Below are 27,191 nucleotides of genomic sequence, written 5' to 3'. Positions count from 1 at the left end.
GGAAGCTTTTGAAAACGGAATAAATATTTCAGCCCTAAGAGCCCTGAGCATATGTAGCTTTCCCCCCACATTTAATTTAAGGCTCGCCCAGATTGCATTCTTGACCGTGACACTAACACCCTAGGAAGACTGGAAACTGATCTCTTCGAGCTGGAAGAGGTGGGCTTTGGCATCGACAAGCCATACAGCAGTGTTGGTAGCTATTTGAATCTTTTAAATGGAGAGGACTTGGAATATGGGATTATTATAGCTTATAAAGAAGTGGTGAAAGACATTGGAGGTGCGACATGCATAGAATGATCGGAACCTGGGTTGTCATGAAATGGCGAGTTCAATGAACAGGATTATCAACGAATGAAAGCTATAAACTTTCAAAATTAGGCCATGTTGCCTCCCTTAGCTTGTAGGACCTTGTTCTTCCTTCTCATACTTGGTTATCTCCGAGGGCCTAGCCTAACAAACTAGCGTTAGCGTCTGATCCCTCCACACAAGGCCCATCATTTGGCCCCCCGAATTCCCCGAGAAGAGCGAGTATAGCTTATTAGTTATCACCGAGTCTCGGACGTGCTATATTTCTTGTTGGCAGTACAATTCAGGAAATCTCGTCCGAATATGTATGAAAATGAGCGAAGCTACGCAGCCACAACTCATGATTGTATACTATAAGCGTGGTTCTTGCTAGTGAATTACTATCTCCGACTCTTCATTTGCCTCCATCCTTCGGTATATTCATAGTAACTCCATTTCCCGATCGGGCTTGTATCTATGGTATTCTGAAGACGATTCTCCAGGCACGTCGTGCTGATATATTCCCCATTTAGATGTACATATATAAGAGGACCCTCAGTCCCTCAACAGTCGACATAATGAAGCAGACAAGCAGCTCTACACTACAGCACCATCTACAGTATCAATCATTCCCACGATGAAATTCCTTCTTGGGATCCAGCTATGGCTGGGAACGCTCGCATCCTGTGCAATGAGTGCACGACAAGTCCGACATGACAGCACATTCCAACCGCATTACGTCTTGCGAGTCAGCGAGAAAGAAGTGTCAATTGCGTGCCGAAGCAGATTGATTGCGCTCGTCAATGGTTCGTCAAATATATACACCCTTTTTCTATGTCGCTGGGCAGGTCACTGAGTTGATCGATCTCTGTCATTCCAGGCACGACTCCAGGCCCGAGCATCCACTTGCGCGAGAACCAGACTTCTTGGGTCCGAGTTTATAATGATTTCACCTCGGAGAACTTAACTATTGTATGCATGACTCTCTAGATGAAATAGTATTGTGTTGACAAGGAGACGATACAAAGCACTGGCATGGCTTAAGTCAATCCGTGGCACCCTACAGTGATGGAACCCCCCAGGCCAGTCAATGGCCGATTAAGGTGCATTCTTCCCTTGGTCTTCATATTCTTGTGCTATCGCTCTAATTACTGACTTGAACATCCACAGGCTCAACATTACTTTGACTACGAACTGCATCCGGAAGTCGGCGAAGCAGGAACTTACTTCTACCACTCGCACGTTGACTTCCAAGCTGTCTCCGTGACCGGTGCGTTGATCGTCGAGGAACAGACTGGGACTCCTCCATATCAATATGATGACGAGAGAACCATCTTCTTCACCGAGCTGTTCAACTACACCGACAAGATGGTCGTTCAAGGCATAACCGCCCCGTTGGCGAACTTTTCCTGGTAACTTGACAGTTCCCCGTACCCCCTTTCCCTCACCCGTTCCCATCAAGGGTATATACATACGTGCCAGCGCCAATAAAATGAATGCTAACCCTCGCAGGCCCGGCGAAGCAGCCTCCATCCTCGTCAACGGACAAAACTACCCGGCTCTCCTCGCCAACGAAACCCTAACATCGCAACCCTGGTCCAAACCGAACCCGTCCATTTCACGGCCCTGCGGACCAGCAATCATCACCGTCCAGCCAGACCAGACGTACCGCGTGCGCACCATCGGCGGCGTAGCCCTAAGCCCACTCGTCTTCGGCATCGAGGAGCACGACAATCTAACTATCATCGCAGCAGACAGCCACTACACGGAGCCAGCGTCGACGAACATGATTCAGATCGGCTCGGGGCAACGATACGATTTCCTCCTGCGCACTAAGACCACAGATGAATTGCGTAGAGCCGGAAGATCGCAGTTCTGGATCCAATTCGAGACGCGATATCGTCAGCAAGCGAATACGTTTTATGCTTTGCTTGTTTATGAAGATCCTGGAAATCAATCTACTAACTATGCCAATAATCATACGGTCCCAAGCCACCCACCGACACAGAAACCCGTGGTCTTGCCCACCCAAACACAATCCTGGATGGAATATACCCTACAGCCTCTAACAGACAACAACTTCCCTCCAGCGGAGCAAGTAACCCGACAGATCGTCCTCCGGTCTGCACAGGTTGTCTCCCCCAGTGGATCTACCTGGACCGTCAACAACCACATCTGGACCGAATCCAACCGACACGAGAAGACCACCAACACAAGCTCCAACTCCAGTCAAGCATCAATCTCTCACCCAGACACACCCTACCTAGTACAAATCTACCAAGACAGCGAACACGCAATCCCGAATTACCACAACGCAGTCCAAAATCACTCAGGCTGGGACCCAGAACTAAACATCTACCCAGCACGAGTCGGCGAGATCGTGGATATAATCTTGATCAACGAGCCGAATGGCCGACAGGGCGGGTTCGATACGCATCCGTGGCACATCCACGGCGATCATGTCTATGATCTAGGCAGTGGACGGGGGGATTATAATGCGACGGAGAACGAACGCAGACTGAAGGGTTATCGGCCGGTGTTGAGGGACACGACGTTTTTGTTTCGGGATAATACTACGGGTGAGGATGTTGGGATGGGGGATGCGTATACGAGTCAGGGATGGAGGGCGTGGCGGCTGAGAGTGCAGAATGCAGGGTACGTATCTCTATCTATCTATCCTACGCGCTTGCGGTGTCCTCGGTGCAGAGAGGAACATTGCTGACGGGTTGAGATCAGGGTGTGGATGGTGCATTGTCATACTTTGCAGCACATGGTGGATGGCATGCAAACTGTTTGGATGATGGGAAATGCGTCAGAAATCACTCGTGGAGTGCCGCCGGATCTGGTCTCGGGGTTTCTCACTTATGGAGGAGACGCCTATGGAAATTCCTCTTATGAACCGCTCGTCACTCATTACTTTGACTAGATTGGATCCATTCTGCATTATGGCTTTTAGACTTGACCTTTGAATAGATATAGATATCATATACCTTGAAAATACTATTTCCCAGAAAGACCTGAAGAGATTGTCCCTTCATCTGAATCTGCAGCATGCAGATAAGATGCAAAAAACTCATACGCTCTAGCAATGCTCCGGTCCCAGCCTCCAGATCGACCCGCGTTGGTATCAAAGAGATGCATCGCATCCTCCAACAAGGCAAGATCACATGGAATGCCGTGTTTTTGCAACATACTCAGCATCTTCAATGCCTGTTGCCAAGGGACCAGCTCGTCTTTCTTCCCGTGCAACATGTAAGTAGAAGAGCGATACATGTTGTCTGCTGCACATGCGTATGGGCTGTATTGACGAACACGGTCTAGCGGGGGATCCTGCTGAGAGAGAATTGATTTCATTTGGCTCGGAGGCACAGCGTTTGGTGGGGGCAGTCCGTTCGCCAGAACCTGTAGTGACTGTCCCTGTTGGACCATGTGCGCAAAAATCCGTGACCGTCTGTCAGTGGACGCCATCCGTGCCTGGACGCCCTCTGCTTGATTGGGGTCAAACCCGGTGACCTGGCACCTGTCAATGGATTGCTCGGTTAGCCAAGAAGGATGGATGTTTAAACTCACGGGCTCGTTCTCTAGGCCCTCAAGAATTAAACTGTCAACGCCGTCTATTTGTAGTCGGGATTGAGAATCTTGAGGCGTCTTCCAAACTAATACGAGGCTTAGCATTCATAATTCAAGTTGTAGTAAACAAATTGTTAGACTTACATTCGTCCTCATAGTCCGTCGGACAATAGAACGTGGTGATCGCCTCCGGTGGCCGCGTCTCTGGGCAGCAGTCGGCAGCTTGCCCAAGTATTAGCGCCAATGTGCCCCCAGAATACCAACCGATTACGCCTACACGATCTCCATTCAAAGTGATGCCTTAGTGCTTCAGTCGAAGCTGTGGTAGCCAGTTTCTGGCCCATTTCAGAGCATCGCGTACATCGCACAGTGGACCGTCGATGATATTCACCTCGGGGCATAATCTGTAATCAATACTCACGGGGATAATGTCATGGCCAAGAAGACGGTGGACTTGATCCATCCGACTGTGCTTTCTGGATAGCATCACATGTCCGCCACCATGAATGAGAAGAGCTATTCTCCATTAGCATTCACTTATAGATTAGTTGAATGGATGAAGTGTACTTAGCCTACCGATTGGATACTTGTATTCTGGGCCTCTTTGACCTTCGGAAGGATAGTGAATATCAGCATAGAGATGAGGCTTGCCGGTCTTGAAAACGACCGTCTCGTAATCAATCTCTCGTGCCCTTGGATGACTCTTGACAGAGTCAAATTTGGAAGTGAACCCGCAAATCAACCCGACAGTCTGAGATTGTAAACTTGGACCATTGATCGTTAGTACTTGCTCGAAGCCTGCGGACAGCATGCTCTTCTCCCATAATGCATATGATGCCAAAGGATGGCTTCTGCCGTCTTCGAATAGCCACCAGCCCTGCAACAGCCCAAAGACCAGGTCTAGCCAGAACAGACGTTTCGTGATTTCAATCAGACAGATCAAACCATTGTGTCGAAGCATCTGGTGTGCGTGTCTGAGCGAAGCCACCAGATTGCGCGTTCCATGAATGCAGTTGGTAGACAAGACTATATCAAAACGGCTGACAAATTCGGCTGCTGGCTCTTGCTCGATATCCAAAACTAAAAACTCCATAGAGCCCGCATGTGCGGCATACTTTCGTCGGGCCACCATCACAAAGGAGCTTGAGATGTCCGTGAAATGATATTTGAAGGGGATTCCTCGATGAACGAGCATCTCAAGTGGTAGTCCCGCCCGTGCCAGCGTCTAGCTCGAGGATTTGAACTGGACCGGCTCTCTGACGATTGATAGCTAGCTGTTCCAGGAATTCGCACAGCACGAGGTTCATTGTACGAAACATCGGAGCCCTGGAATAGAAGTCACTCAACAGTCGACGGTTCATGGGGATCCCAAATATTTGTTTCAAGAGATCAATGGTCCCCGATAGAAATCCGGCCAATTCAGGACCAGTGATGCGAAGGAGATCATGTTCTAGGCAGTGTTGATGACACTTTTGTGTTATTTCGTCACGGAGGAAGGATGATGACCGCGTACTGATGACTTTATCAGACCGTATGTAACCCCCCTCTCCAGTATAATCTATGACACCTTCATGCCGCAGGATCTCATGCAGGGTAGGTTTTAACTTGAAATGTTGCGGAGCCACATCATTTAGAGGAATGATACAGCCTGTTTGAATTGTTCTTAAATCGCAACCGAGACGAGCAAACGCATCCATCACATAGGAAAGAACCAACTGGCGCTGCGCTGGGTAGACTCTTTGCCAGAAATGCAGCCATGAGGTCTGCGCCGCAAGCTCTGGGAAACGCTTTTGTATTTCCACGAAAACAGCTTGCGGCGAAACGCTTATATCTTCGCTTGGTACTGATGGTTTGTCCTCGGGCACAGATGACCCTGGTGAGTTTTCTAGATGATTGGCATTTTTGGAGGTACCAGACGAAAGGATTGTGTATAGCTCAGTGAAAGTAGTTTCGGGTCTGATCTAGACTTCTACCAGGCAGCCAAACTCCGTCTCAATGTCTCCGATGAGCTCCTGGGAGAGGAGCGAGTCAATCCCCAGGTCGCCAAGGCTGGACAAAGAGTCAATGGGGCTCAATAAGGCCTAAATGAGCTTCGATAAGTCCCTGCAAACGGGAAGTCACCGGCGAATGTTCTCTCGAGTGCGATTTCTGGGGTGGGCTAGTATCCGATGTAAACTGTCTGTTAATCATGTTCAACAGATTGCCAACTGTAGTGCCACTGCCCTGCGTAATCGTAAGATCAACATCAATTCTCTCTTTGATCACATATTGGATCTCGCTCATAGCCAAGGAGTCGATGCCTAGACTTTCAAGAGAGATTGAGGCCGATAGCCCTTCCGTCGGAATGTTGGTGAACCCACGAAGAATGTCACGTAGGGCCGTCAATGTAATATTTTCTTCTTTATGAACGTGCCCATTTATAGAATCTTTCGCAGACTCATTCATGGAATCGTAGCCCGGATCAGACTCTGTGCTATTTCCATTCCATGACTCCTGGGAAGGGATGTTTGGGATAGTGTCATGAGTAGATGTAGCGATATTCGGCAAACTATCCACTGCCGAAGCGTACGAAAATCCGACTCCGTGGATCAATAATGCCAGACGTCCAGTATCTGCTGCGAAAGCCATTATATCATATTCCACGAACGTGTCACCTTCGTCGACCACCATAGCGACCACATGCCATCCAGCAGAAAATGACTCCCATGAGAATTGCTGACTAGGTTGAATGCATTTGATCCTAGTACAGAGAAACATTCCAGCTGCGCTAGTGCGAGGCACGAACAAATTAACGTGTGCGGACGCAACCTGCAGAACTCCCTCGATTGACACCGGGGGAATGATATTCATGTTCGAGAATTGCTGCCAGTCCTGCGGCAATTTTATATAGGCTCTTGCATAGTTTGGGCCCGATTGGAAGCTGCTGATGACACGATATACCTTGCCGTAGTTGACTATTCGCCTCAGCAACTGGTAAATCACATCTCCGTCGATACTATAGTTCCTGGCGTAATGTTTTCCCTGTTGTTCAATTGCATCCCAGGTCGAATCCAGTGTGATCAGATCCCATGCTCGCTGCAGATATATCATCGGGTCATCTTCACCGTCGGGGAAACGGATGTGCCCTGTCGCGTTACGTATATGAGGGCCGTGTCGACTTTGGCCGTGACCGTTATCATCGTCGAACTGAAAACTAAACCTCCAAACTTTTTTCGTTGACGATGTCGCCTGCAGGACCAAGTTGAGCATATTGCCTTCCGATCGTCCAATATGGTTTGATATAACGAGATTCTGGACAACCCCAAATGAGTTTCGAAGCCGTGTTTCTGTTGGTCTGAGTTGCCTGGTCGCACGAATAACAATCTCAGCATACAGAGAAGCTGGACAGAGACCGGTTCCGCCGGGTGCATGCTGGCCAATAAGCAACAGCCACTCTGGAGATTGAAAGTTGATCGCAAACGTTGCGGAACCTTCGACCGTTTCATCTGTGCTCGTCATTTGAACCAGTTCGGCGCCAGTGGAATTTGTTTCCTCATTGGCAAGGTGAAGCTCGGATGGTATAGTCTTCGAGCCCTTCCATTCCAACCAATGTCGATGTTTCATGAATGAATAGGGTGGCGGGTTGATGCGCGTGTAGTTCCCCAATTGTGCACCGTGAAACTGCCAGAATTGAACATTTTGGCCACCACTCCAAAGCTGTCTAGTCACATCAGACATAGATCTGGCTGACTGAGATGGTTTTAATTGAACCGCGAGGAAGTTGTTGCCAGCGCGCATCTCTGGTGACATCGCAGCAAAAGCCATATTTGTGATTGAGGACCCTGATCCTGCTTCTAGCCAAGTACAGGCACCGAGCTCATTTACCACTCTCTGCACTGCCGCTTCAAAGTGCACAGGGCCACGGGTGTGGTCGCAAATTAATTCAGGGGTAGGAACTTCCCAACTTTTCGAGAATGAGCATGTCTCCACTGGAATCCCGGGCTGCGAGAAGGTGAGTTTGGATGAGAGTTGCATAAGGTCTTGAAGTATTGGGTCCGTTAAACTGCTGTGGAATCCATGCGTGACATTGAGATGCTTGTGTTTGATCTGTTTCATTTTCAGGACTTCTACCGCTGTCTCAATTGCCTTCTCTGTTCCAGCCAGCACGTAGCTAGTCGCCCCGTTATAACAGGCGACTTCAAGATCATTATGACTGCCAGCCTGGCGGCATTGCTCGAGTACGTCTTGGACTTGGGTGTAGGGTGCTTTTACTGCCAACATGACCCCCTTTTCGGACGACCATTTGTTTTCGATTAAGCGTGCCCGACCAAGGACGAGCTTGATACCCTCAGCCAAGGATACTGCGCCAGATGCACATAGAGCAATGAGTTGTCCAATCGAGTGACCAAGCATTCTAGCAATTGAGAGTCCAGTATCAATCCACGTTCTGGCACATGAGTATTGAATCGCAAATGTCCTTGTGTGCAAAGTGGTAATGCTGTGACATTCATCGCCTTCAAATAAGCCAGGAAAGAGACTCATCGCTCCCATGCTTGTTAGAGTCTCGTCACATTCATTAAGGTGACGACGAAAAGCCACGCATGTCTCATAGATATGTCGGTCAATATAGATATCGGTATCCGTTTGGCCTGAAAACAGGAGAATGACTGGCTGCGGCTGTTTGGGACCTAGCGCATCATGGTCTTCAAGCGCATAAACAGTCTGAACATTGTTTGCTAGTTCAGACGCTGTTGTTGCCGTTGTGGACCATCGATAGCGCAAAGATAGATTTGCCTTACGCGACAGGTTGAATGCGATATCCCGTAGCTTGGTGTTCTTTGTGCTGTTTGAAACCCATTCGAGGATTGCTCTGCAATTATGGTGTAGACTCTGCAGGCTGTGCGCACATATACATATCGGATAGGAAGAGTCTGAGGCTTCCCCAGTTTGTTGTTTTTGTTCCGTGATATGCCGCGGTGACTCCTTCACAATCAGCGCCGTGATATTTCCCGAGGCGCCAAAATTATTCAAGCAGGCGACCATGGGCGATGCCTTCCAAGGTTGAGTGTCACGGGGTATCACAATATTTCCCGGGGACTGCTCAATATCCGGACGCAGTTTCTCCAATCTGCCCTGCAGTGGAATTTTCCCGTTCTGCATCATAAGTATTATCATTATTAGTCCTACCACCCCAGAGGCTCCTTCGGTGTGTCCAATGTTTGCCTTAACAGAGGAAACAAAGAGGGGACCATCGCGGTCAGTCTCGCCGAATGCCGCCTTGATTCCATGATACTCCTGTCCATCCCCGGCGCGGGTACCAGAAGCATGAGCCGCAATGTAGCTGATGTCTTCTGGTTGCATTCGTGCTGAGGCTAGAACCTGTTTATATAACGATTGCTGAGCCAAGGGGTCCAGGGCGGTTATTGGGAAGCTGTTACTATTTTGTCTCACAGCCGAAGAGCAAATGACCCCCAAAATTGGATCGCCTTCCTGGTATGCTACACTCAGTCGCTTGAGAAAAACAACAGCAACGCCTTCTCCCCTTGAATATCCATTGGCGCCAGCATCAAACGGACGCGGTGTCCCATCTGGGCTGAGGAACGAAGCCCCTGCAAGGTTCTGATAGAAATAGGGGCTTGTCATGACGGAAACACCACCGGCGATTGCAGCCGTGCAGTTCCCGAGCAGGATATCCTTGCATGCAGCGTCGATCGCGACGGTGGAAGAGGAGCAAGCAGTGTCGAATGTTATGGACGGCCCTGTCCAACCAAAGAAATGGCTAACTCTGCCGGTCTGGAATGACCTGAGACAGCCAAGCGCTGTAAACGCACCCGCGGGATGGCTGGCGAGGTTGTCAATGTAATCGTTAGAGAATCCTCCAATGTAGCATCCGATGTTGCTATCGCGTTCTCGGCCCGGTCTGAAATAGTCCGCCCCTTCCAATGCATGGTAGGTGACCTCGAGAAGGAGACGTTGCTGCGGATCCATGGCAGCAGCCTCACGGCTAGATTTGCCAAAGAATTGGTGGTCAAAGACATCAACTTCGTCGAGGAAGTTGCCGCGCATGGATGCCATCCCATGACTTCGCCAATGGCTCTGAAGCGGAATGCGAGTTTGTGGGACTTCTGAAGCCATGCATTTACCATTTCGAAGCAGATCCCAGAATTCATCCGGACTCTGAGCACCGGGTACTTTGCAGCTCATTCCAACTACCGCAATAGCATTTCCCGGATACTCAGCCAGGCTCGAATCTGACTTCATGTTGTGCATCCCCGGAATTTCTCCCAGGCTGTTCGTAGTCGTGACGCCGTGCAAATATCAATGGATTTTGGGGTTTCAATGCCTGTTGTAGCGGTCCTCCGACAGAGGAAGAGGCAATGTTTGTCCAATGGATCGACTGTTGAGTCGGTAGCTCTAATACGGTCAAATCATAATAGATTATCTCTTTAGAGTCTTTATAGATTTAGATGAATCCCGTGTATCAGTACCTGATATCATCGCCAACCTAATCCCGACAGCCATGGTCACTTACCTCGGTCTTTTCATCATCAAACTATCCGTTGATACCGATGACAAAACGAAGGTCGAGTTGTCGGTGCATGATGTCGGTCTTCAGGCTGGTACGGCGCCTGATAGCTGAACAAACCGAAGCTGCCGGGCATTACTGAGGCTCAACATTCGAATCCCAACAGTGCAGCCATTAGCAGAGACAAGTCGGTTCTGTCCCAGTTTTACCGGGAAAATACAGGAGAGTGGCACATATACCAGATGGGAACCTGTTTTGAGCGGCAAGGGATCCAGGGGAAAAAAAAAGGTAACGAACCAAGTAGGAAGTCACCAGGGGTGTTTGACTGGCGTGGAGAGGGGAATAATCTGGTATCGGACAACTACATTAAATTGAAATAGACGAATATGGAGGGAAAGCATAATGAACAAAATTGTTTGCATTCGTGCATGCATGCGTGAAAAAAAGGAAGGGAGAGAAAGAAAGAAAAGGAAATGAGGAAACATAAAAAGAACATTGGTAGCAACGACCCACGAGGGACTCGAACCCTCAACCTTTGCCTAACGCTCCAACCTTTGGGGGGAAAGATAGGAGAGCAATGCTCTACCATTGAGCCAGCAGGCCGCACATATATGATTCTGAGACATATTTAACATTATATTTTCCAGCTTCCTTTCCAGCGAAATTCTCGCCGGTTACCTACATGAACAAAAGCTGCACTGTCGAGGCCGATTGTTTCTGAGTTAATGCCCCCTCTTCCCTTCGTTATCTGGCTGCCTAGGGTCTCGTTCCCATCCGTTACTAGTTCATACGGAGCCTTGGACAGAAGGATGACAATGACAAGGGCTCCTTTCGACAGCGTTCGATGCTACGTCATTTCCCCTCATCGATGGGGCTTTATGTCGTCAACCCCGCGCTTTGTACCCTTTCATGTTCACAAAAGAAAGGTTACTCAGATTCCGTAATACGGGACAAGAACGCGATTAGTGATCTCGACAGCGCAGTCATTGTTGGCAATGCAAGTAGATGGAACGTGAACAAGGGAATGATCAGGCGGGACATGAAGCTGTACCCAAAAAGATCATCTCGATGGGAGCTGCCTATCAGTGGGAGGCATCCTTGTCGGCGCGCTGATAACGACAAGACATTAAGGCTCTGATCCCGTGGAAATTGCATCGATCGGCCTGGCCTGGACGCAAGACAACTCCACCTCCCCCTGCTGGTTCGGGCAGACGACATAAGTGCCATTGGCGGGGTTCTAATTGGCCATGCAACTATCCAGGCCCGGATTGAAGGCTCTAGCAATTCCTTCCCTCTCGTCCTGGCCGCCCTCATCATGACATACTTACAGTCAGCGGAAAACCTAAAGGCAAGGGAGGCTTTCTGCAAGTGTCTGAATGGGTTTGACTACAGGGAGATCTAATTGATCATGAGGGTGTCGATGCAACTGTGAGACAGACAGCACACAACCACGTTGAAAGCGCGCCGAGGCCGTGGTTGTATAGAATGTACTCGACGTAGATAACTCTATAAGAAAGGGGAAAAGAAAAAGAAGACCAGAGAGCAGCAGGATACTTATGTCAGAAAGCAGACTGAAATTTAGGGCCAGGCGTCTTATGGAGAAACTCGAAAGTCGGGTATCAGATTCGTGGCGTCGTGGCTAATGGACCATGGTCAAGTCATGCTGGGCCTGGTAGGATTCGTGTTCATCTTCTTGTTTCAGGGAGGTACGAGCTGTACCTTGGACATCCAGGCAAGACATGTGGGTGATCATCTGTCGCCGGGACGAACGGGGGAGGGAATTAATCCTCCCCTATTGATAAGGCCAGCCAAGTGGATCGCCCACTCGTCTTGCGCCATTATTGTTTCCTCAATATTGTAACTACGCCGTAGGGGAGTGTGTATGGTGTACACAAGGTTGAACAGGGTAACTGCATACCAATGAAAAAATCCCTCAAGCAACAAGAGAGGGCACAATAGAGGGGGGGAGAAAAGAAAAAAGATAGTTGTAGTAGCTGAACATGCATACTTCTTAGATATTAATATTGTCAGCTGATATTCTCGTAGATTGGCAGGTGGCAGTTGATGAAGTGCCTTCTTTCTCAGGTGTGGACAGGCAACCAGGCCAAAAATACAGTGATACCAAAACGCCCCGAGCTAAGCCAGTCTGGGCCACCCGCAAAGTCAGTAATTGCAACGGCCGAAGTCTCGTTAGTTCACAGCGTCACCGGTTTCCACGGCGGAAGTGCGACCGAAGACGTCACGCGGACGGGGCCGTGGGCCGTGGCAGGAAGAAAGCGGTTAGATTGGTATCTTACGGCCACTTGACGGGTGAAAGCCTCTAGTCATACATCATTGCTGCTGCTGCTGCTTCTCTTTCTTCCCTTCCCCCCTCTCCATATATCCTTGCGATCTCGCTCGTCCTCCCTAATTATCTCGTTTGTTTTTCCTTACCTACCTTCCTCATCGGAAGATCTCTCGCTGGTTGATCCAATTGCTTTTCTCTTGCTCCCCCTTAATTTTATTCAACCACCCGGCGAACAGTCCTCGCATCTATCTGGACTCTACTGTACTCGATTCTCACTGCCACCGTCTCAGCTGGCTGATCCTTGTATTACTACCTACTCTGGTAAGTCCCTCCCCTAATCCCGGGCGATTTATCCCAGATCATCAATCTTCCCAACCCTACAAGCATGATATCGGCCTGCTGGGGAGCAATGCGAAACAGCTGTCTTCAAGAGCTTGAGGCGGTGAAAGTCAAGAGTGTAATCGGCTTCAGATGCAGCACCCTAGCCTATCTTATCTATGCGACCGCTTTTCAGCGTTTTGCTTGCATTGTCCCCTTGTTCTAGCGGAATTCCTCATCTCCCTGACCAAGGAAGTGGGCGTCCGGCGGACAGCTATTCTCGTTCCTTGTTCCCTGTCAATTGGGTCTTGAAGCTTGCTTCCAGCACAGAGCTGCCACGTACACACACATCTATCTATGCCTTGCAGGATTAAGCTGTTGTGTCATTCATTGATTTTGGCCTTTCTCCGAGCCTAGTCAGACTAACTCATCTCTTCTGAAGTGTCATTAATTTGTCTAGTCTTGTACTGCATATTTCCCCCTATTCGCCATGGCCACGCAAACAGGCCCCGTCGTTCCTCCTCGGCCGTCAAGGTCGCCTCATCAGCAGGGCCTTGCGCCCAATTCGGCGGAGATACCCAAAATCCCGCCTCGCCCCACTCGTCGTTTCGAGCGCTCGATTTCTCCTCTGCGTGATAGCTACGCCCCGTCGCCATTGAACGAACCGCCCAACGGCGCAAGTCTGAGCCGCACGGTTTCCAACGACCTGCCCCAACGCCCCCCGAGTGTAACGATACCTTCCCTTGGCGAAGAGGGCATCGAGTATGAAGACTTGGATGTCAGTAGTGCCTCGGAAGGCCACCATGCAACCCCCGCGGAGACTCGCAACGTGGGCAGCGATCTCAAGCTGCATGCGCCAAGGCCGTCGCTGCCGAATGCCAGCGCCAAGGCCAAGGTGCAGGCCGTGACACGCACGGATTCGCGCCAGGCTGCCGCGGCGGGTATTGGTGGGAGGGTTGCTTCTCCCATTCCCGATGAGCAGCAGGACCGCTCTGCGCGCTCGCTGCACTCCCGGACCGGCTCGCGAGCCGAATCCTCGACGGCGTCCGCCGAGCGTCGGCAGTCTTTCAACCCCGATGAGCATGGAATTCCGGAGATCGGACAGCGGGTCCCGATGTATCGCGACGCCGGTGATGTTCAGGCGCCTTCTCCGAGTCCTTATCAAACCGAGTTTGCTGGTTCAGGCCCGGGTCGCGCTCACAACCGAACCCGCAGTGGCCGCGAAGCCTCTCTCCCACCCGGTAGCTACGGCCTCCACGGACACGGGGTGCAGTCCAACGACAAATTCAAGAAAGCTTGGTACGAGAAGCACCCTGAAGAGTACGTCAAGGAGGAACACGGTCAATACGGGCCCGGAGTGGGGACTCCCCGGCCCGATTGGGCTTTGAGCAGCGATGATTTGAACAAGATTGTTCGTGGCTCCGCGGTGACTGGCTCAGGACTTGGTAGGTTTTATTCATGGCGGACAGTAGGCCTTGAGCTAATTTCGACGTCCAGGTACTTCTCCTGCCGTGACCGGAACCCCGGAAGAAGAGGTTGGATACATCGCCAGCGATCAGTACACCAACCACTTCTCGCCTCCTCCGCCAGAGTCCCGTCGTGACTCGCGCCCTGCTGTCGACTCCCCTCTACGCACGGAAACCACGTCCGCCCTAGAATCCGAAGCTCAGCAAGAGGCTTCTCACCAATCGGAGAAGCCCGGCGTCATTCACGTCGATGAACCATACCACCATCTGCACCACCCGGATGGATTTGCCCAGACTCCAGAGCCGGAGACTCTGACCCGTGGGGCTGGGGAAGACGGACCAGAAGACGAAGAACCCATTCTGGCTGCTGATGAGGTGCGCCCGGAATCCGCCTTCCAGCACGCTGCAGTGTCGCCTACCTTCGGGCGAAGGGAAAGCTTCGATCATGAGGGTAGAAGTCGTACCCCGAGCGCAGCCCATAGTCGCTCCAATAGCAGATCTACAAGTCTCCATGGCATGCCAACCCTTGCCAGGTTTAATTCACGCGACGAGCGGGAAGATGTCCACACGCCGCTCGAGGACGTCGAGGAATACGAGCCTTTGTTCCCCGAGGATGAAAAAAAGGAGCACAACGTCCTCCCGCCCGCCGAGCGCTTTAAAAAGCGGCCCGACATGTCACAACATCGGTTTCCTAGTCAGGATATCTGGGAGGATTCTCCTAACAGCTTGCAGCTTCATGCCACAGTCTCCACGCCAGACATTCCCAAACAGGATGTCTTCGAGACTCCGGAGCAAGAGTCATTCCGCAGAAGCCAGACGAGCCATCTTGATCCGCATAAAGTTGCTTCGCACATTTTAGATTCCGAGGACCAAGGGGAGAAGCCCGCCACCCGACCGGATGTTTCAAAGCAGCGATTCCCGAGTCGCGATATCTGGGAAGATGCGCCCGAGAGCCACAAGCTCGTCACCACAATAGAACCATCAGAAGAAGAGGCGAAGGGTCCGGAGGTGAAAAGCCCCGAAGTCCCGGCAAAACCTGCCATTCCGTCCCGACCTGCAAGACGTCCGCAACAGGCTCCTTCAGTGGACGCGTCCACGAAACCAGGCGCCTCACCGACCGAGAAGCGACAGCCGCCCCAAATCCCCGACCGTCCCAAGCCCCAGGTCCCGAACCGACCGGCCAAACCTGCTTTCCGTGGCGGCAATGATCTGGAAGCTAAAGACCCAGCGGCCAAGCCCAAACCTGCAGTGCCAGCCCGGCCTGGCGGTGGTAAAATCGCAGCTTTGAAAGCAGGGTTCTTAACCGACCTCAACTCCCGCCTCCAGCTTGGCCCGCAAGGGCCGAAGCCCCAGGAAAAGGAAGAGACACCTGCTGAGAAGGTCCCGCTGAGCGATGCTCGCAAAGGACGAGCTCGGGGGCCGGCACGCAGAAAGCCTGTAGTCGAGAAGCCTACCCCCAAGCTGCCGACAATTCCCGAGGTCAAGATTACCACGACTTGGAATGTCTGGCAAATGAGCGAAGGCGGCAGCCTGACTGTGGGCGATGAGGAGAAGACTGAACCTCGCGCTGTGACGCCGCCTGATACCTCCCTCTCGGATAATGCCACAATGGCGCCCCCGCTGGCCAAGAATCTGGCGGGCGAGTCGGCGGATCCTCCGCTCTCGCCGATCAAACAGGAGAATCAGGAAACCCCCGTCTCTCCGGACGTCACGACCAACGCCGAGCCTCAGCCACCTGTCGCCGACACGGCGCCATCACCACCAACCGAACCCGTCACGGTACCTTCTTTTAACGAACCTGTGACCAAACCGGAGGAGGCGGCCGCCGCAGACGCCTCTCCCAAAGCTGAGATTGAGGCCTCCGACCCCAATCACCTGTCTCCTACCTCTTCTCCTGAAGAGCAATTAGACGCCGCTGCTGAACAGCTAGCTGCCTCTGCCGACGGAAAGAGACTCTCGGACGGTGGATCTTAAAACCAGAGAAGCTTCCTCTTTTCTCGCCTGCGTGTATTTTTGTACCTGCTTGCCATGTTCCTTTCGTTTCTTTTTGATCCTCCTGTCTGTGCCAGAGTTTCTTCCCTGTCCGATCCATCGTAACAATAATGCACCCAAACAGTACATTGATTCTTTCACTTTCCGTGGAGCTGTTCAGCCATAGAACTATCCCAAAAGTATTTACTACTGATTGGCCTTTAAAACAAGGAAACCTCGCCCCATTCATTCAAGCATGTCTGTTTGATCTGGTCTCAATTGGCCTTGTTTGACCAGTATCCCACTAACTACTACCTAAGCCCCTAGCTTAGCTTAGCATAACTAACTTCATTTGGTCGATCTGTTCTGTTCTGCCCTGTTTTGTTTTGTGATCTGCTGGATGGACGGACCCCTTGTCTATTTATTACTTTATACATATACATTCATTCCTTTGGCATGAAACAAACACCACACACTGACTAGGCTGTTTGCCTTTATACTTATCCCAGCTAGCTGGTTAGGTTAGATTAGGTTACATCACTAGTAGGATTAGGATCTTAATTTGCATCAGTTTCTCATTTTAGACGTAGAGAGATGAAAGTACTAGACTGGATTGAGCAACTAACTTAACTAGCTGGTAACTAGTGGATTCAAACGCAGGCAAGGAAAAGAAACCAAGCAAGCAAGCAATCTTGGAATTCAATGAGCCCGAAACAAAAAAAAAAAAGAAAAAAAAAGAAAAAAAAAGAAAAGAAAAAAAAAGAAAAGAAAGTACGTGTATATGAATAGATTCGGTTCAGACTGGTTTAAAGGAGAGAAGACACCGTGATTGGTTTCAGCACACTTTGAATAGGGAACTTCATAGTTTTTTTTGGGTTTTCTTGTTTTTGTTTGTTTTTTCTCCGTCTTTTTAGCCATTTTTTTGTCTTGGTTTTCAATGATTGGGTATCATGAGCTTCTTAAAAGGAAACAAGAAAATATAAAGGTCTAAAAAACTCGTCAAGAAAGGAAAGAACGCAATGCAATTTTTCAACATGGCAAAGAAGAAAAGGAAAGAAAGAAAATAGCAATGATAAGAAAAGCAATCTTGCAATGATTTAGACAAAGCATCGACAACTGAATGGGATGCAAAGAGAGCAAAGATTGTAGAAAGAGAAAACCATATTATACTAGGATATTTTAACTGGCGGGCAGATTCTTCAGATCGCCCTTTCCGTTTTTGATCCAGTCGGGATCAATCAAACGCTCGCGTTCGGCGTAAAGTTGTTTATAGGCCCCGCGAATAGTTCCGTCGCTGACATGGGCCACTCCAGCGATCTCCTTGGCAGACCTTCCCTCACCCATCAAGTGGGCAGCCATGTAAATACAGGCGGCGACGATCGACAAGGGAGAACGGCCGGCCAGGTCTCCCATCGTCGTGACCCGATCAGACAAGGAGGACGAAGTACTGACAACGGGGTACGGCAGACCCAGGAGATTGCAGAATCGGTTACACAAGTCGCTGGGCTTGGTGGACGTAGTCGCGGTATAAGTGTCGTTGGGGTCAGGAACGCCTCCATTCGACACAACGGTGTTGTGTCTCTCCACATTTTGAGCCGTGAAGAACTTTTCTAATGCCTTGTAGATTCTTCCAATCTCCTTCCTCGAGACCTTCGTGACGGCAAAGATTTCCGTAAAAGTACGCGGGACCTTACATTGACGACAGGCGATAAAGATGCAGCCTGCGATGATCACATCCTGAGACTTGCCTTTGAAGGCCTTCGCATCATCGACGATCTTAAATAGATACTTGGCGGTGTCGGCCACGTTCTTCTGGATGCTGAACCCATCACATAGGGCACCGATCTCCTTGTAAGCGGCGAGGAGCGACTTGTTGGCCTTTTCGCTCGATTGCTTGTTCTGGGCACGGTACAGATCTCGGACACGGCCGGAGCCTCCGCTGGCAATTTGGGTTTCCAGTTGATCCCCATTCAGCAAAGGATTCGAAGCGTCTCCGACACGAGACGGGTCGTCGTTATTCTGATCATCATTGGAGAAAGTTCGCCATTCGGAGTGCATGTCAATCTCTCGATCGGCAAGCACTAGCCCACAAGAGGCGCACACGGTTTCATGGGATCCCGGGAAATCCAAATTAGGAGGCACTTCCTTGCATTCCGGGCAGATGACATGGGCCGAAAGGTTTTTCTTCCACTGGTTGGGATCTTGTTTAGCTGCAGCAGGCGTGACGGCAACCATTTTGTTCGACTGTTTCAAGGAACCGGTGCCTTTTTTATTGCGCTTGGCGATACTCCCTGCGATGAAAGGAAGTTTATGTCTGCGAGCACAAAAACGAAGGAAGAACGGCGAATACAGATTGCTGGTTATAGTTCACCAACAGGACTCGGAGGTGGAGATTGCTCTCGGCAGCGACAGAAAGGAGATGGCAACAGCAGCGTAATTCGCTCAGGCTCGTCACGTCTCTGTGTCACTTGTTTTCATAGCCATGTTAGCCTGAACGTACCCAAGCGAAACGAAGAAATGTCCATGCTTAAGAGATTTGGAGTATCTCGGTAGAACAGGTTCTGACGGTGGATCATGGTTGGCAGGCCAACCATTTGCCATCAACATCTCTTCTACATCTCACGGGGGGGACAGACAGGAGTTGATGGCAAAGTTGGTGAGATTCAGCTTTTTACCTTTTAGGGGGGCGGATGATGTATCGGACTTGGTTTGGGCTGCGAACAGTCCTCCGAGAGAAGGGAGCTTTTAAGTGAAGGCGGCTGGAAAGGCAGCCAGAAAATTCCTGATTCCCACTTCACTTTAACTTCCGGTTATCTCTTTGCAGCCACGCTTGTCCGACCGCGATGAACCAGTCAAGGTCTCCGTGAGTGGCAAGTGATCACGGAAATGGGGTCGTTCGAATCTGACAGAAAGGGCGCTGCAGCTGAGGTCGGTCTAGTCGAGTCGATTTGAGTCGAGTCGAGCCGGAGAGAGCCGACAGAGCAACGTCAAGATGTTCAGGTTCAGGACAAGAGGGCCGTGTCGAGCGACAGAGGACAGACAGACGGTCGAGATGGGGAGGAGGGGGAAACAAAGACGAGGCAGAAGGGACAAAGACGGGAAAGGGAAAGGATCGGGAGCCGCACCCCGCTGAGTCAGCCGCCAAGCCGACGACACCCGAACAAACGTCGAACGTCGAACCTCGTTGCTGCCGTCCTTCGCAGATTCCCTCTACCAAGTTCCCCTCCCTCCCTCCCCGTATTCACCACCTCCTCCCCCGTCGCGATGATGTCTCAGTCTCTCAGAGCGTCGGTAAGTTCTTCTCTCCCGCCTCTCTCGATGACCCTCCGCCCGTGCTGACTCTACCGTAGCGCTCGCTCTTCTCCCGCGTTGCTCGCCAGCAGGTTTCTTCTGCCTCTCGCCGCACCTTCCTGACCTCCGCCGTCCGTCAGGGTATGTGATCCCTCTTTTTTTCTTTGCCTCAGAGAAAAGCACCTTCTACTGTCGCTGTTCAACTACTGTGCGGTCTTCTTCCCTTGCCAGTACTCTGACACTCTCTCCAGCCGACCCCGTTCAGGAGCTGTACCTCCGCGAGCTCCGCGCCTACAAGCCTACCCCCGTCAAGCCCGGTGACGCCGAGGCTCACGTCCAGAAGTTCTCCGTCCCTGCCGCCCCCCAGTCCCCCGAGGAGGCCAACCTCGCCAATGAGCTGAAGTCCTACGAGAGCCAGGAGGTTGAGGTTGAGGGCCAGGCTGCCGCCGGCGAGGCCGCCCCCGCCCAGGAGAGCTGGTTCGAGGAGGAGCCCGAGGAGGAGGCTCGTGCCCACTAGGTTTATTCTTTCGGTCCTACTGGCAAGGTCTGGGGAAAACACCTCGGGACTTTATAGGATAATGGAAATGAGACCGGACGACGTCTCCCATCGGCCTTAAAGAAAAGTCCCGAAGGAACTTTGTAAATTAAACCTACTTTGGAGGATATGAACTTTTCTTTTTTTTCCCATACATCAATGGTTGTGTTTATTCCAGTTCACTGTAGAGCGTAACCGGCGGACACAAGGATTGGCGTGGCGGGAGAGCGGGATTGATATATCCGACTCGACTCGACCCGGTCGGATCAGCGGTGCCAAGTTTTCTACTCCCTTCCACCATGTCATGACAATCACCAGGACGAAAGGAAAAAGCAAACAACAGATGGAGGAGAAAAACGCCGACGGGCAGAACTGAAAGTTTGAAAGAAAAGTGCAGCCGTCCATGATGACATCGCCGTGCGACTCGAGAGAATTCCAGGGCCATTTTTAGCCCTCGCACATGGCGGGATTCCCAACCCTTCGAGACATGCTGGATCCCCCGGCCTTCGACGTTGACGGTCGTGTTTATGTTTACGTTTAAGCCTCTTCCCTGGGCTAGTCTCATTTTGTTTTCCCAGCTGAACTAAAGATGATATCCTTCTGCGTCCCCGGGGTGGAAATATGACAGCTCCATCACCATCTCCAGACCGCCATCCTCGGTCTTTTAGTTGGCTTTTCTTTGCACCTTTTTAAACTTTCGCCTCTATTTTGTTGAGCGCCCCAGAGGTACGGAGCACTGAACTGTCGGAAACGATCTTGGAAATTCGGTATTCTATTATTCTATCGAGAGGTGATCGATTGCGCCCCGGACTGACTCGGTCGAGCCGAGGGAGGGGCCTGAGATCCTAAGCACTAACGCAGCTCATTGTTTACGCCGTCAGAGTGGAATGCGGCGGTTGTTTCCCGGCGTACGAAGGATGCACAAGAAGTATGCGATTATTCGATTGTACGACATTCCAGGGAGTCGGACTCGCGGGATTTGCCACTGGCGACCCGGACCGTCGACAGAATTCCACATGTTCCTGTCTCCGGCGGGTTGGAGGGAATAGATCGAGACAGCTAAGCTCGACAGGTTGATTGATGACGGGCCTCCGTGGTGAGTAACGAGCGAGCTCGCCGAGTTGGGTACATGCACGCCATTTGCAGGATGACGGGTCAGAACTCAGGTGGAGATGCATGAGACGATCGACTGATAGTCTGTCTGTCTGTTTCTGGCTGGCTGACTCACTCTCAGGGCAAGACTACTCCGACGAAGGATTGGCATGCACGAGAGATGATGAAAGAAGAGAGAGGAATTTAACAAGTAGTAGAAGACGAGCCTCTGCGTATCCATGGATGAACGGGATGGCCTCGTATAGAGTTCATTACGACGAGTCCCTCGCAATAGTCCGAGTTTCCTGGCGAGTTCATGGCCGGTTTCCTTGCATTTTCCTGCGGTAGATCCGAGCCAAGCGAGAGGAATTAAAAATCAAAAATGGAATAAAAATTAATAACAATAATAGTCGATTTGATTCCGGTCGAGGGCGTACGATGGTGCTGGCTGCACGTATGATGAATCCATGCATGGCGAACGACGATGGAGACCGAGGAGAAGGAATTGCGACGATGATGACGATAATGACCTATTCCTGATGAATTGTATTAGAATAACTACTTCTCCTACCGGATAGGAAATATATTATCCTATACTCCCAGGTGTAGGTGTATACACCCTGGACTATACCTACACCATACACTAAACCCGGATACCAAACCGTACCGTAATTATTCGCTCCTCCGTTTTTCTCCCTTTTCCTTTTCCTTTTCCTTTCTTCTTCTTCTTCTCTTCTTCTTCCTCCTCTCCTCCTCTCTGTCTTCCTTTCTTCCTGTCAATCTTCCTTCTCCCTTGTTCCCAATTAATTCTCCCGGCCTCTCCTTCCTAACCTTCTCCCCCCTTCCCAGCCCTCTCGTTACCTCGGAATTTCCACCCTCCGTCGATCAAACATACGCCTTCCTTTCATTCGCTCCGGCGTTGGGCTAACGATCATCCCTCGTCTGGGGTATATCTTAAAGGGTCCCGACTAAGATCGCATCTATTATTGGGTTGTTAGCTTCAGCTCCTCTGTTAGCCAGCATTGACGTGGTCGCTCGCCATTCCTCCACCCCCCTTATAGATAACTTCTCTACCCACGCTTCCCCCACCCCCCGGTCCTACGGATTCCTTTTCCTTCGCTCCTCTGTCGACCTCTCGCGCTCTCCCACCCCTCACCACCGACTCTCGCTCATGGTTTAACTCTTGCTCTATATCGTCTTACATGGAGGAGCTGGTCTCTTCAACGCCCATTTCACCTACCATCCACTCCCGGCTGGGGGAGATGTTCATCTATTTAGGGCGCCCCCTTCTCGTGGATCTATAGTCCCGCATTGCCCGACTTTCGACCATGTCGTCGATCTACCCCGAGGCCGTGAACAACCAAGATGAGCAAGCCTTTCTATCCCGTGCCGCCAGCTACAACCATCTTCCTGACCTCGCCGCCGCCGAATCCTGCCCTCCCAGTCTGCGAAGGACCTTCTCCGACCTGACATATCCAAACCATTCCGATTCGCCATCCAAGGAAGATGTGGCCGCCGGGAAGGATATCTTGCGACGGACCTCCCTTCGTTCCAAGGAGAAAACCACCATTGCGGTCTCCCGGTTTACGGTTTCGAGCGAGGATTTGACCAATACGGTGGAAGGGGAAACCCTGGTTCCTCCCGCCGACAACTCGGAAACTCCTTCCCCAGAAACGCAAACCGAACCGGTGGTGGAGGCCCAGACAGCTGAGACGCGGCCTTCAGAGGCCCAGGCCTCGGAAACGCCAGCACCTCCGGAACCCATCACACGCCCCTCCAAGGCGCGCTCAATGTCGGGCAGACTCGTCAGCTTAGCCCGGAAACCTTGGACATCAAGCAGCGCACCGCATCGTTCGCCCGCGCCGTCCGCGAGAAGTGCTCGAGTACGGGCCTTGCGCACCGACGAGCCCTCGCCACCGAGCTCGCAATCCCCATCTCCAAAGAACAGCATTCAACTTGATTCCGCTCCGGCACCCGATCCCCCCATCCCCTCTCGCAAGCGGACTATTCTGAACAAACGCCCTCGGCGTCCAACGGTAGCCGTCGTGACGCAGAGTCGGGCAGACAGCCCCGGTACCCCTGGCAGTCCGTCGCCTCATCCGCTCTCGACAAAGACCTCGCTGGAGCGACTCACCGCTTCTTTCAATGTGTCCACCCCGGTGCTTCCCCCGATGCCCAAGTTGCCGCCCTCTGCCGCCAACGCTCACGGCCCCGTTGATGTCCCGCGGAAGAAGGACGAGCTCTGGGCTGTCTTCCGTGGCCTCGAGGCGGATTTTCAAAAGTAAGTACCGCGGGCCGGACGAAGCACGCCTAGTCGCTAATCGATGCAGGTTTCAAGCAAAGTCCAGCGCGTTGAAAGCCAATGTCATTCGCTCATCACTCCTTCCGTTTCTTAATCGTAATCATTCAAACCCTTCCTATAAATCTCTACGCCCCGAAGATCTAGACCGCCGAGTCAACATACTCAACAAATGGTGGACCGGGTTACTAGAGATGCTTAATGGCAAACACAACCAATCCATATCAGGCACGGATAGGCCGGTCTATCTCGAGGCTGTTGTTGGGATTATGACCCGACCGGAATGGAGGATCCCGTTTCCTGTGCCCCCGTCCGGTGGAAGGTCGCCTAAACCTTTGGAACACGCCTCGACTTCTATATCGGAGAGCTCAGAAGGCTCGTCGGGCTCCGATTTCCTCGTCGAATCAATCCACCATAACATCCGGAACATCTTCACGCAAAACCTGCTGTCTCAGATGTCGTTCGTGGTGGAGCGGATGTCCATGAGACACGCCCCCGCCAGCCTGGTGGCATTCTGCGGGAAAGCCTGCGCTTATGCCTTCTTTTTCTGCCCGGGTGTTGCAGATATCCTTGTGCGATTATGGAATACACCGCCCAGCGTGTTTAGGCGAATTTTTTCCCAGTCAAATATCGATCGAAGCAGCGGCACGCGCGCCTTCACCCAGGACCTGGCATTGAATTTCCCCGTGGCTCTGCGATCGCTAGCTTTCCACGCACATACTCCCTTGGTCCGATACCTCCGACAAAAGCCTGACGTTCCTCTGAGCACGGCGCAGCTCCCGTGGCAGAGCCCATGGGTCTCGCGGTGGTGCGGCCGTGACTCCGATCTCTTCTTCGTTTTTGTCAAGTACATACACATTCTGTATGCCGATGCCCTGCCTTGCGAGATTGAGAAAGGGCAGCGGCTTCTAGCGCCAGGTCTGCTTCCGGTTCATTCCCAGCTTCTCGTCGTTCTCGAGGACACTCTATACAAACAGTCCATCCCGCAAGCGCCGGAAAATACGCACACTGCCGCTGCCATTACATTCGATGACTTTATCGAAGGCGCCGATGCAGCCGTCTCGGCTCTTCCCCTGGGAACTGCTAACAGTCATCGCTCAATGGCCGAGAACCGATTGATTATTCTCCTTCGAGACTTTCTCTCCGAGTCTTCTGTCGAGCCGAAACGAGCCCGGCTATTATACGCTGAATCATTCTCCACAATCATGAAAACAGCGGCTCAGATGACGTCGCTTTTTGACCACAACGCATGCTTCTTACTGTGCGATTTCGTGGAAGAATTTGTTCCTATCATGACTCGTTACTCGCGCACATCGGACGAACCCGAGATTTTTGACTGGAAATTCTGGCAGCAAGTTTGCAAGCAGATGATTCAAAGCCACAATTCCCTGACTGAAGTACGGGTATTCTCGTTTCTCTTCGCCATCTGGGGTCCGTGGACTGCTTCCGAGGAGCGCAAGGAAGATCTCTGCCTCGGGTTCCTCTTGCATGAACCCTTGTTCTTTCACTATTTCAATCACTGGAGCCCTATGGTTCGTGCCTATTTTCATCGCCTGGTGTGTTGGAGGCTGGGAAGATTTAATGGCGATCCAACTCCTCTCGACTCGTAAGTATACACCTGCTTATTGACGAACAACCGCTGATCAAACCAGGAGAATTTATGAGACACTATCGAGTCGACTGCATCGGATTTGGCGGTACTTTCTTGCGTTCCAAACTCGAGCTGAAGAAACCGCCTCCGCGCTGCTGTCTTCCGCCCCCTGTACGCCGGCACCAGGACGCAGGATCATCATCATTCGATGTGATAACCCTCTATCCCCGGCAAATCTATTCGTATCTTTTGATCGTGTTGTACCCTCTATTCCATCCGAGCAAACCACCTCTACCAGCAACACCTCTTCACAGCCCGCCGATCCCATTCCAGCCCCTGAGATGCCTCCGCCCCCCAAAAAGCGATGGAATCTTCTGAAAGCCATGTTTGGCGGGTCATCGAGCGCCAAATCCAGCGGAGATAGCTCGCCTACGAGCAGCTCCGACGAGTCCGACACCAGTGGATCGGACACCATGGTGGCAGCCGATAAGTGCCTGGATGGTCACTGGCGCCCTCAGAATCACTCTGGGGAGCTCGCTCGGCCCAAAACCGCCCACCAGCCGTATTCCTTTAAATTTTCTCTGGAATGGATGGACCGGCCCCAATGGCCCGGTCGGAACAAGCGCCTGTACACTCCCTGCATCCCAGTTGCAGCTCAATTGCACCTACAACTTCGGAGCTCAGTAGCCAAATCCGACGGCTCCGAATCAACGTCCGATTCTGCATCCGCCAGACAAATCGAGGATGAGAGGAAGAATGACTCGGCTGTGGACGACACGGCTATGACTGGATCTGACACAGCTTCGGCTTCTGAAAAAGCAACCAGCGAGCCAGACCTTACGCTTGCGTTAAAGGACAGTCTCGTGGCAAGTAAGTACGCAGGCCGTGCTCTTGCTGAATGGGCGCAGATTGTGTCCGAATGCGATAGCTTCTTCTCTCGGAGGCGTGACGAAGGTGTTCCTTGCGATCGGATGGTCGAAACCCCAACGCTGGGCGTTGAGAGTTTCAGGAAATGAGTCGCAGTCGACAGTCACTTTGAGCGTGCATGTGCTGCTTAATCACACACCCTTTGTCCTTTCCCGGAGATTCGACAACAATTCTCGATTTTGCTTAGACTACATAGACCGTTTGTTTCTATTAGGCACGGGGACTACCATGGCGTTGATTGTCTTACCTTTCTCTATCTGCTCCCATTTTCCCTTCCTTTTTAAATCCTCTTATCTCGTTGGTCTTTTCACACATAATTCGGGACCGGGGAAGGCGTTCTCTTTTTCACTTTTTTCATCTTTGCCTTTTCTATTCCTCAATCATTCTCCGAAAGGACAAAGGGGTAATTGCATTGCTCAAAGGTCTTTTTTTTTTTTTTCTCCTCGACCTCCCTCAACTGGTCCTTGTTTTTTCATTTCTTTATCTGGAGCTCTTTACTATTACCAGCCAGGCATTGTATATATAACTCATTGGCGTCTGATACATTTAGCGGCGCACGGACAAGGGTCCTTTACTTCTGTTTTTTATTTTCTTTTCATCAATTGATCTCTTCATATCTAGGTGTTTCCGAGGCTGTTTCTCTATGTCTGTAATTCTAATGTTTTTTATTTGTGTGGTTGGTTGGGTGAACTCGAATGAGTTCCTACTACTTACTAGTCAAGTCATTTTTACTACTAAGAACTGTAGAACGGACATTCTACCCATAAAACTATACCAACGAAGAATCTGGTGTGCGTCTATTTCTTTCTCACCGGCTAGTTCTAGACTATAGCAGTCTAGTTTAAGTACACAGCAATTTCTAATGGTTCGATCTAATCGATCTAGACAAAAGGAAGATTAAAAGATCAGGCGAGGTTTGATCAGTAGAATTTAGCGGAGCATGTAGTTGCTCGTGCTGTGTGCATTCCCTTGCATTCAATTCTCTCTTCCTTAAAGATCAGGGTCAATACATCAGAAAGTTAAAAGAAACCGACGGACGGAATCAGCATTA

General features: G+C 51.1%; 7 protein-coding genes across 7 annotated transcripts; 4 read left to right on the top strand and 3 right to left on the bottom strand.

Moving 5' to 3' along the window:
* Nucleotides 1-925: 925 nt before the first annotated feature.
* KD926_001001 (L-ascorbate oxidase) lies at nucleotides 926-3,214 on the top strand (the record flags this gene model as incomplete). The annotated part of the gene is made up of 6 exons (XM_053096550.1): nucleotides 926-1,094; nucleotides 1,169-1,260; nucleotides 1,317-1,391; nucleotides 1,459-1,700; nucleotides 1,801-2,943; nucleotides 3,025-3,214. The coding sequence occupies 6 exons, from the start codon at nucleotides 926-928 to the stop codon at nucleotides 3,212-3,214; spliced, it is 1,911 nt and encodes a 636-aa protein (XP_052959381.1).
* Nucleotides 3,215-3,288: 74 nt separating this feature from the next.
* KD926_001000 (ketoacyl-synt-domain-containing protein) lies at nucleotides 3,289-5,053 on the bottom strand (the record flags this gene model as incomplete). Its single annotated transcript, XM_053096549.1, has 6 exons — nucleotides 3,289-3,801; nucleotides 3,859-3,944; nucleotides 4,003-4,080; nucleotides 4,136-4,193; nucleotides 4,280-4,374; nucleotides 4,435-5,053. The coding sequence occupies 6 exons, from the start codon at nucleotides 5,051-5,053 to the stop codon at nucleotides 3,289-3,291; spliced, it is 1,449 nt and encodes a 482-aa protein (XP_052959380.1).
* Nucleotides 5,054-5,919: 866 nt separating this feature from the next.
* On the bottom strand, nucleotides 5,920-10,098 carry KD926_000999 (non-reducing polyketide synthase spyA; the record flags this gene model as incomplete). The annotated part of the gene is made up of 1 exon (XM_053096548.1): nucleotides 5,920-10,098. The coding sequence occupies one exon, from the start codon at nucleotides 10,096-10,098 to the stop codon at nucleotides 5,920-5,922; it is 4,179 nt and encodes a 1,392-aa protein (XP_052959379.1).
* A 3,360-nt stretch (nucleotides 10,099-13,458) lies between these two features.
* KD926_000998 (Aim21 family protein) lies at nucleotides 13,459-16,408 on the top strand (the record flags this gene model as incomplete). Its single annotated transcript, XM_053096547.1, has 2 exons — nucleotides 13,459-14,413; nucleotides 14,466-16,408. 2 exons carry the CDS (start codon nucleotides 13,459-13,461, stop codon nucleotides 16,406-16,408), a joined length of 2,898 nt encoding a protein of 965 aa, XP_052959378.1.
* A 1,176-nt stretch (nucleotides 16,409-17,584) lies between these two features.
* On the bottom strand, nucleotides 17,585-18,640 carry KD926_000997 (transcription factor SUA7; the record flags this gene model as incomplete). The annotated part of the gene is made up of 1 exon (XM_053096546.1): nucleotides 17,585-18,640. One exon carries the CDS (start codon nucleotides 18,638-18,640, stop codon nucleotides 17,585-17,587), a length of 1,056 nt encoding a protein of 351 aa, XP_052959377.1.
* Nucleotides 18,641-19,669: 1,029 nt separating this feature from the next.
* On the top strand, nucleotides 19,670-20,213 carry KD926_000996 (ATP synthase subunit H; the record flags this gene model as incomplete). The annotated part of the gene is made up of 3 exons (XM_053096545.1): nucleotides 19,670-19,696; nucleotides 19,756-19,837; nucleotides 19,948-20,213. The coding sequence occupies 3 exons, from the start codon at nucleotides 19,670-19,672 to the stop codon at nucleotides 20,211-20,213; spliced, it is 375 nt and encodes a 124-aa protein (XP_052959376.1).
* Nucleotides 20,214-22,651: 2,438 nt separating this feature from the next.
* Nucleotides 22,652-26,229, top strand: KD926_000995 (DUF1765-domain-containing protein; the record flags this gene model as incomplete). Its single annotated transcript, XM_053096544.1, has 3 exons — nucleotides 22,652-23,604; nucleotides 23,654-25,228; nucleotides 25,275-26,229. The coding sequence occupies 3 exons, from the start codon at nucleotides 22,652-22,654 to the stop codon at nucleotides 26,227-26,229; spliced, it is 3,483 nt and encodes a 1,160-aa protein (XP_052959375.1).
* Nucleotides 26,230-27,191: the final 962 nt, after the last annotated feature.

The sequence above is a fragment of the Aspergillus affinis genome (assembly GCF_023601865.1).
Source record: "Aspergillus affinis strain CMG 70 chromosome Unknown NODE_11_length_483380_cov_85_280398, whole genome shotgun sequence".
Taxonomy (NCBI): domain Eukaryota; kingdom Fungi; phylum Ascomycota; class Eurotiomycetes; order Eurotiales; family Aspergillaceae; genus Aspergillus; species Aspergillus affinis.
Note: the sequence above shows the minus strand (reverse complement) of the source record. Positions and strands in the feature narration are given on the sequence as shown.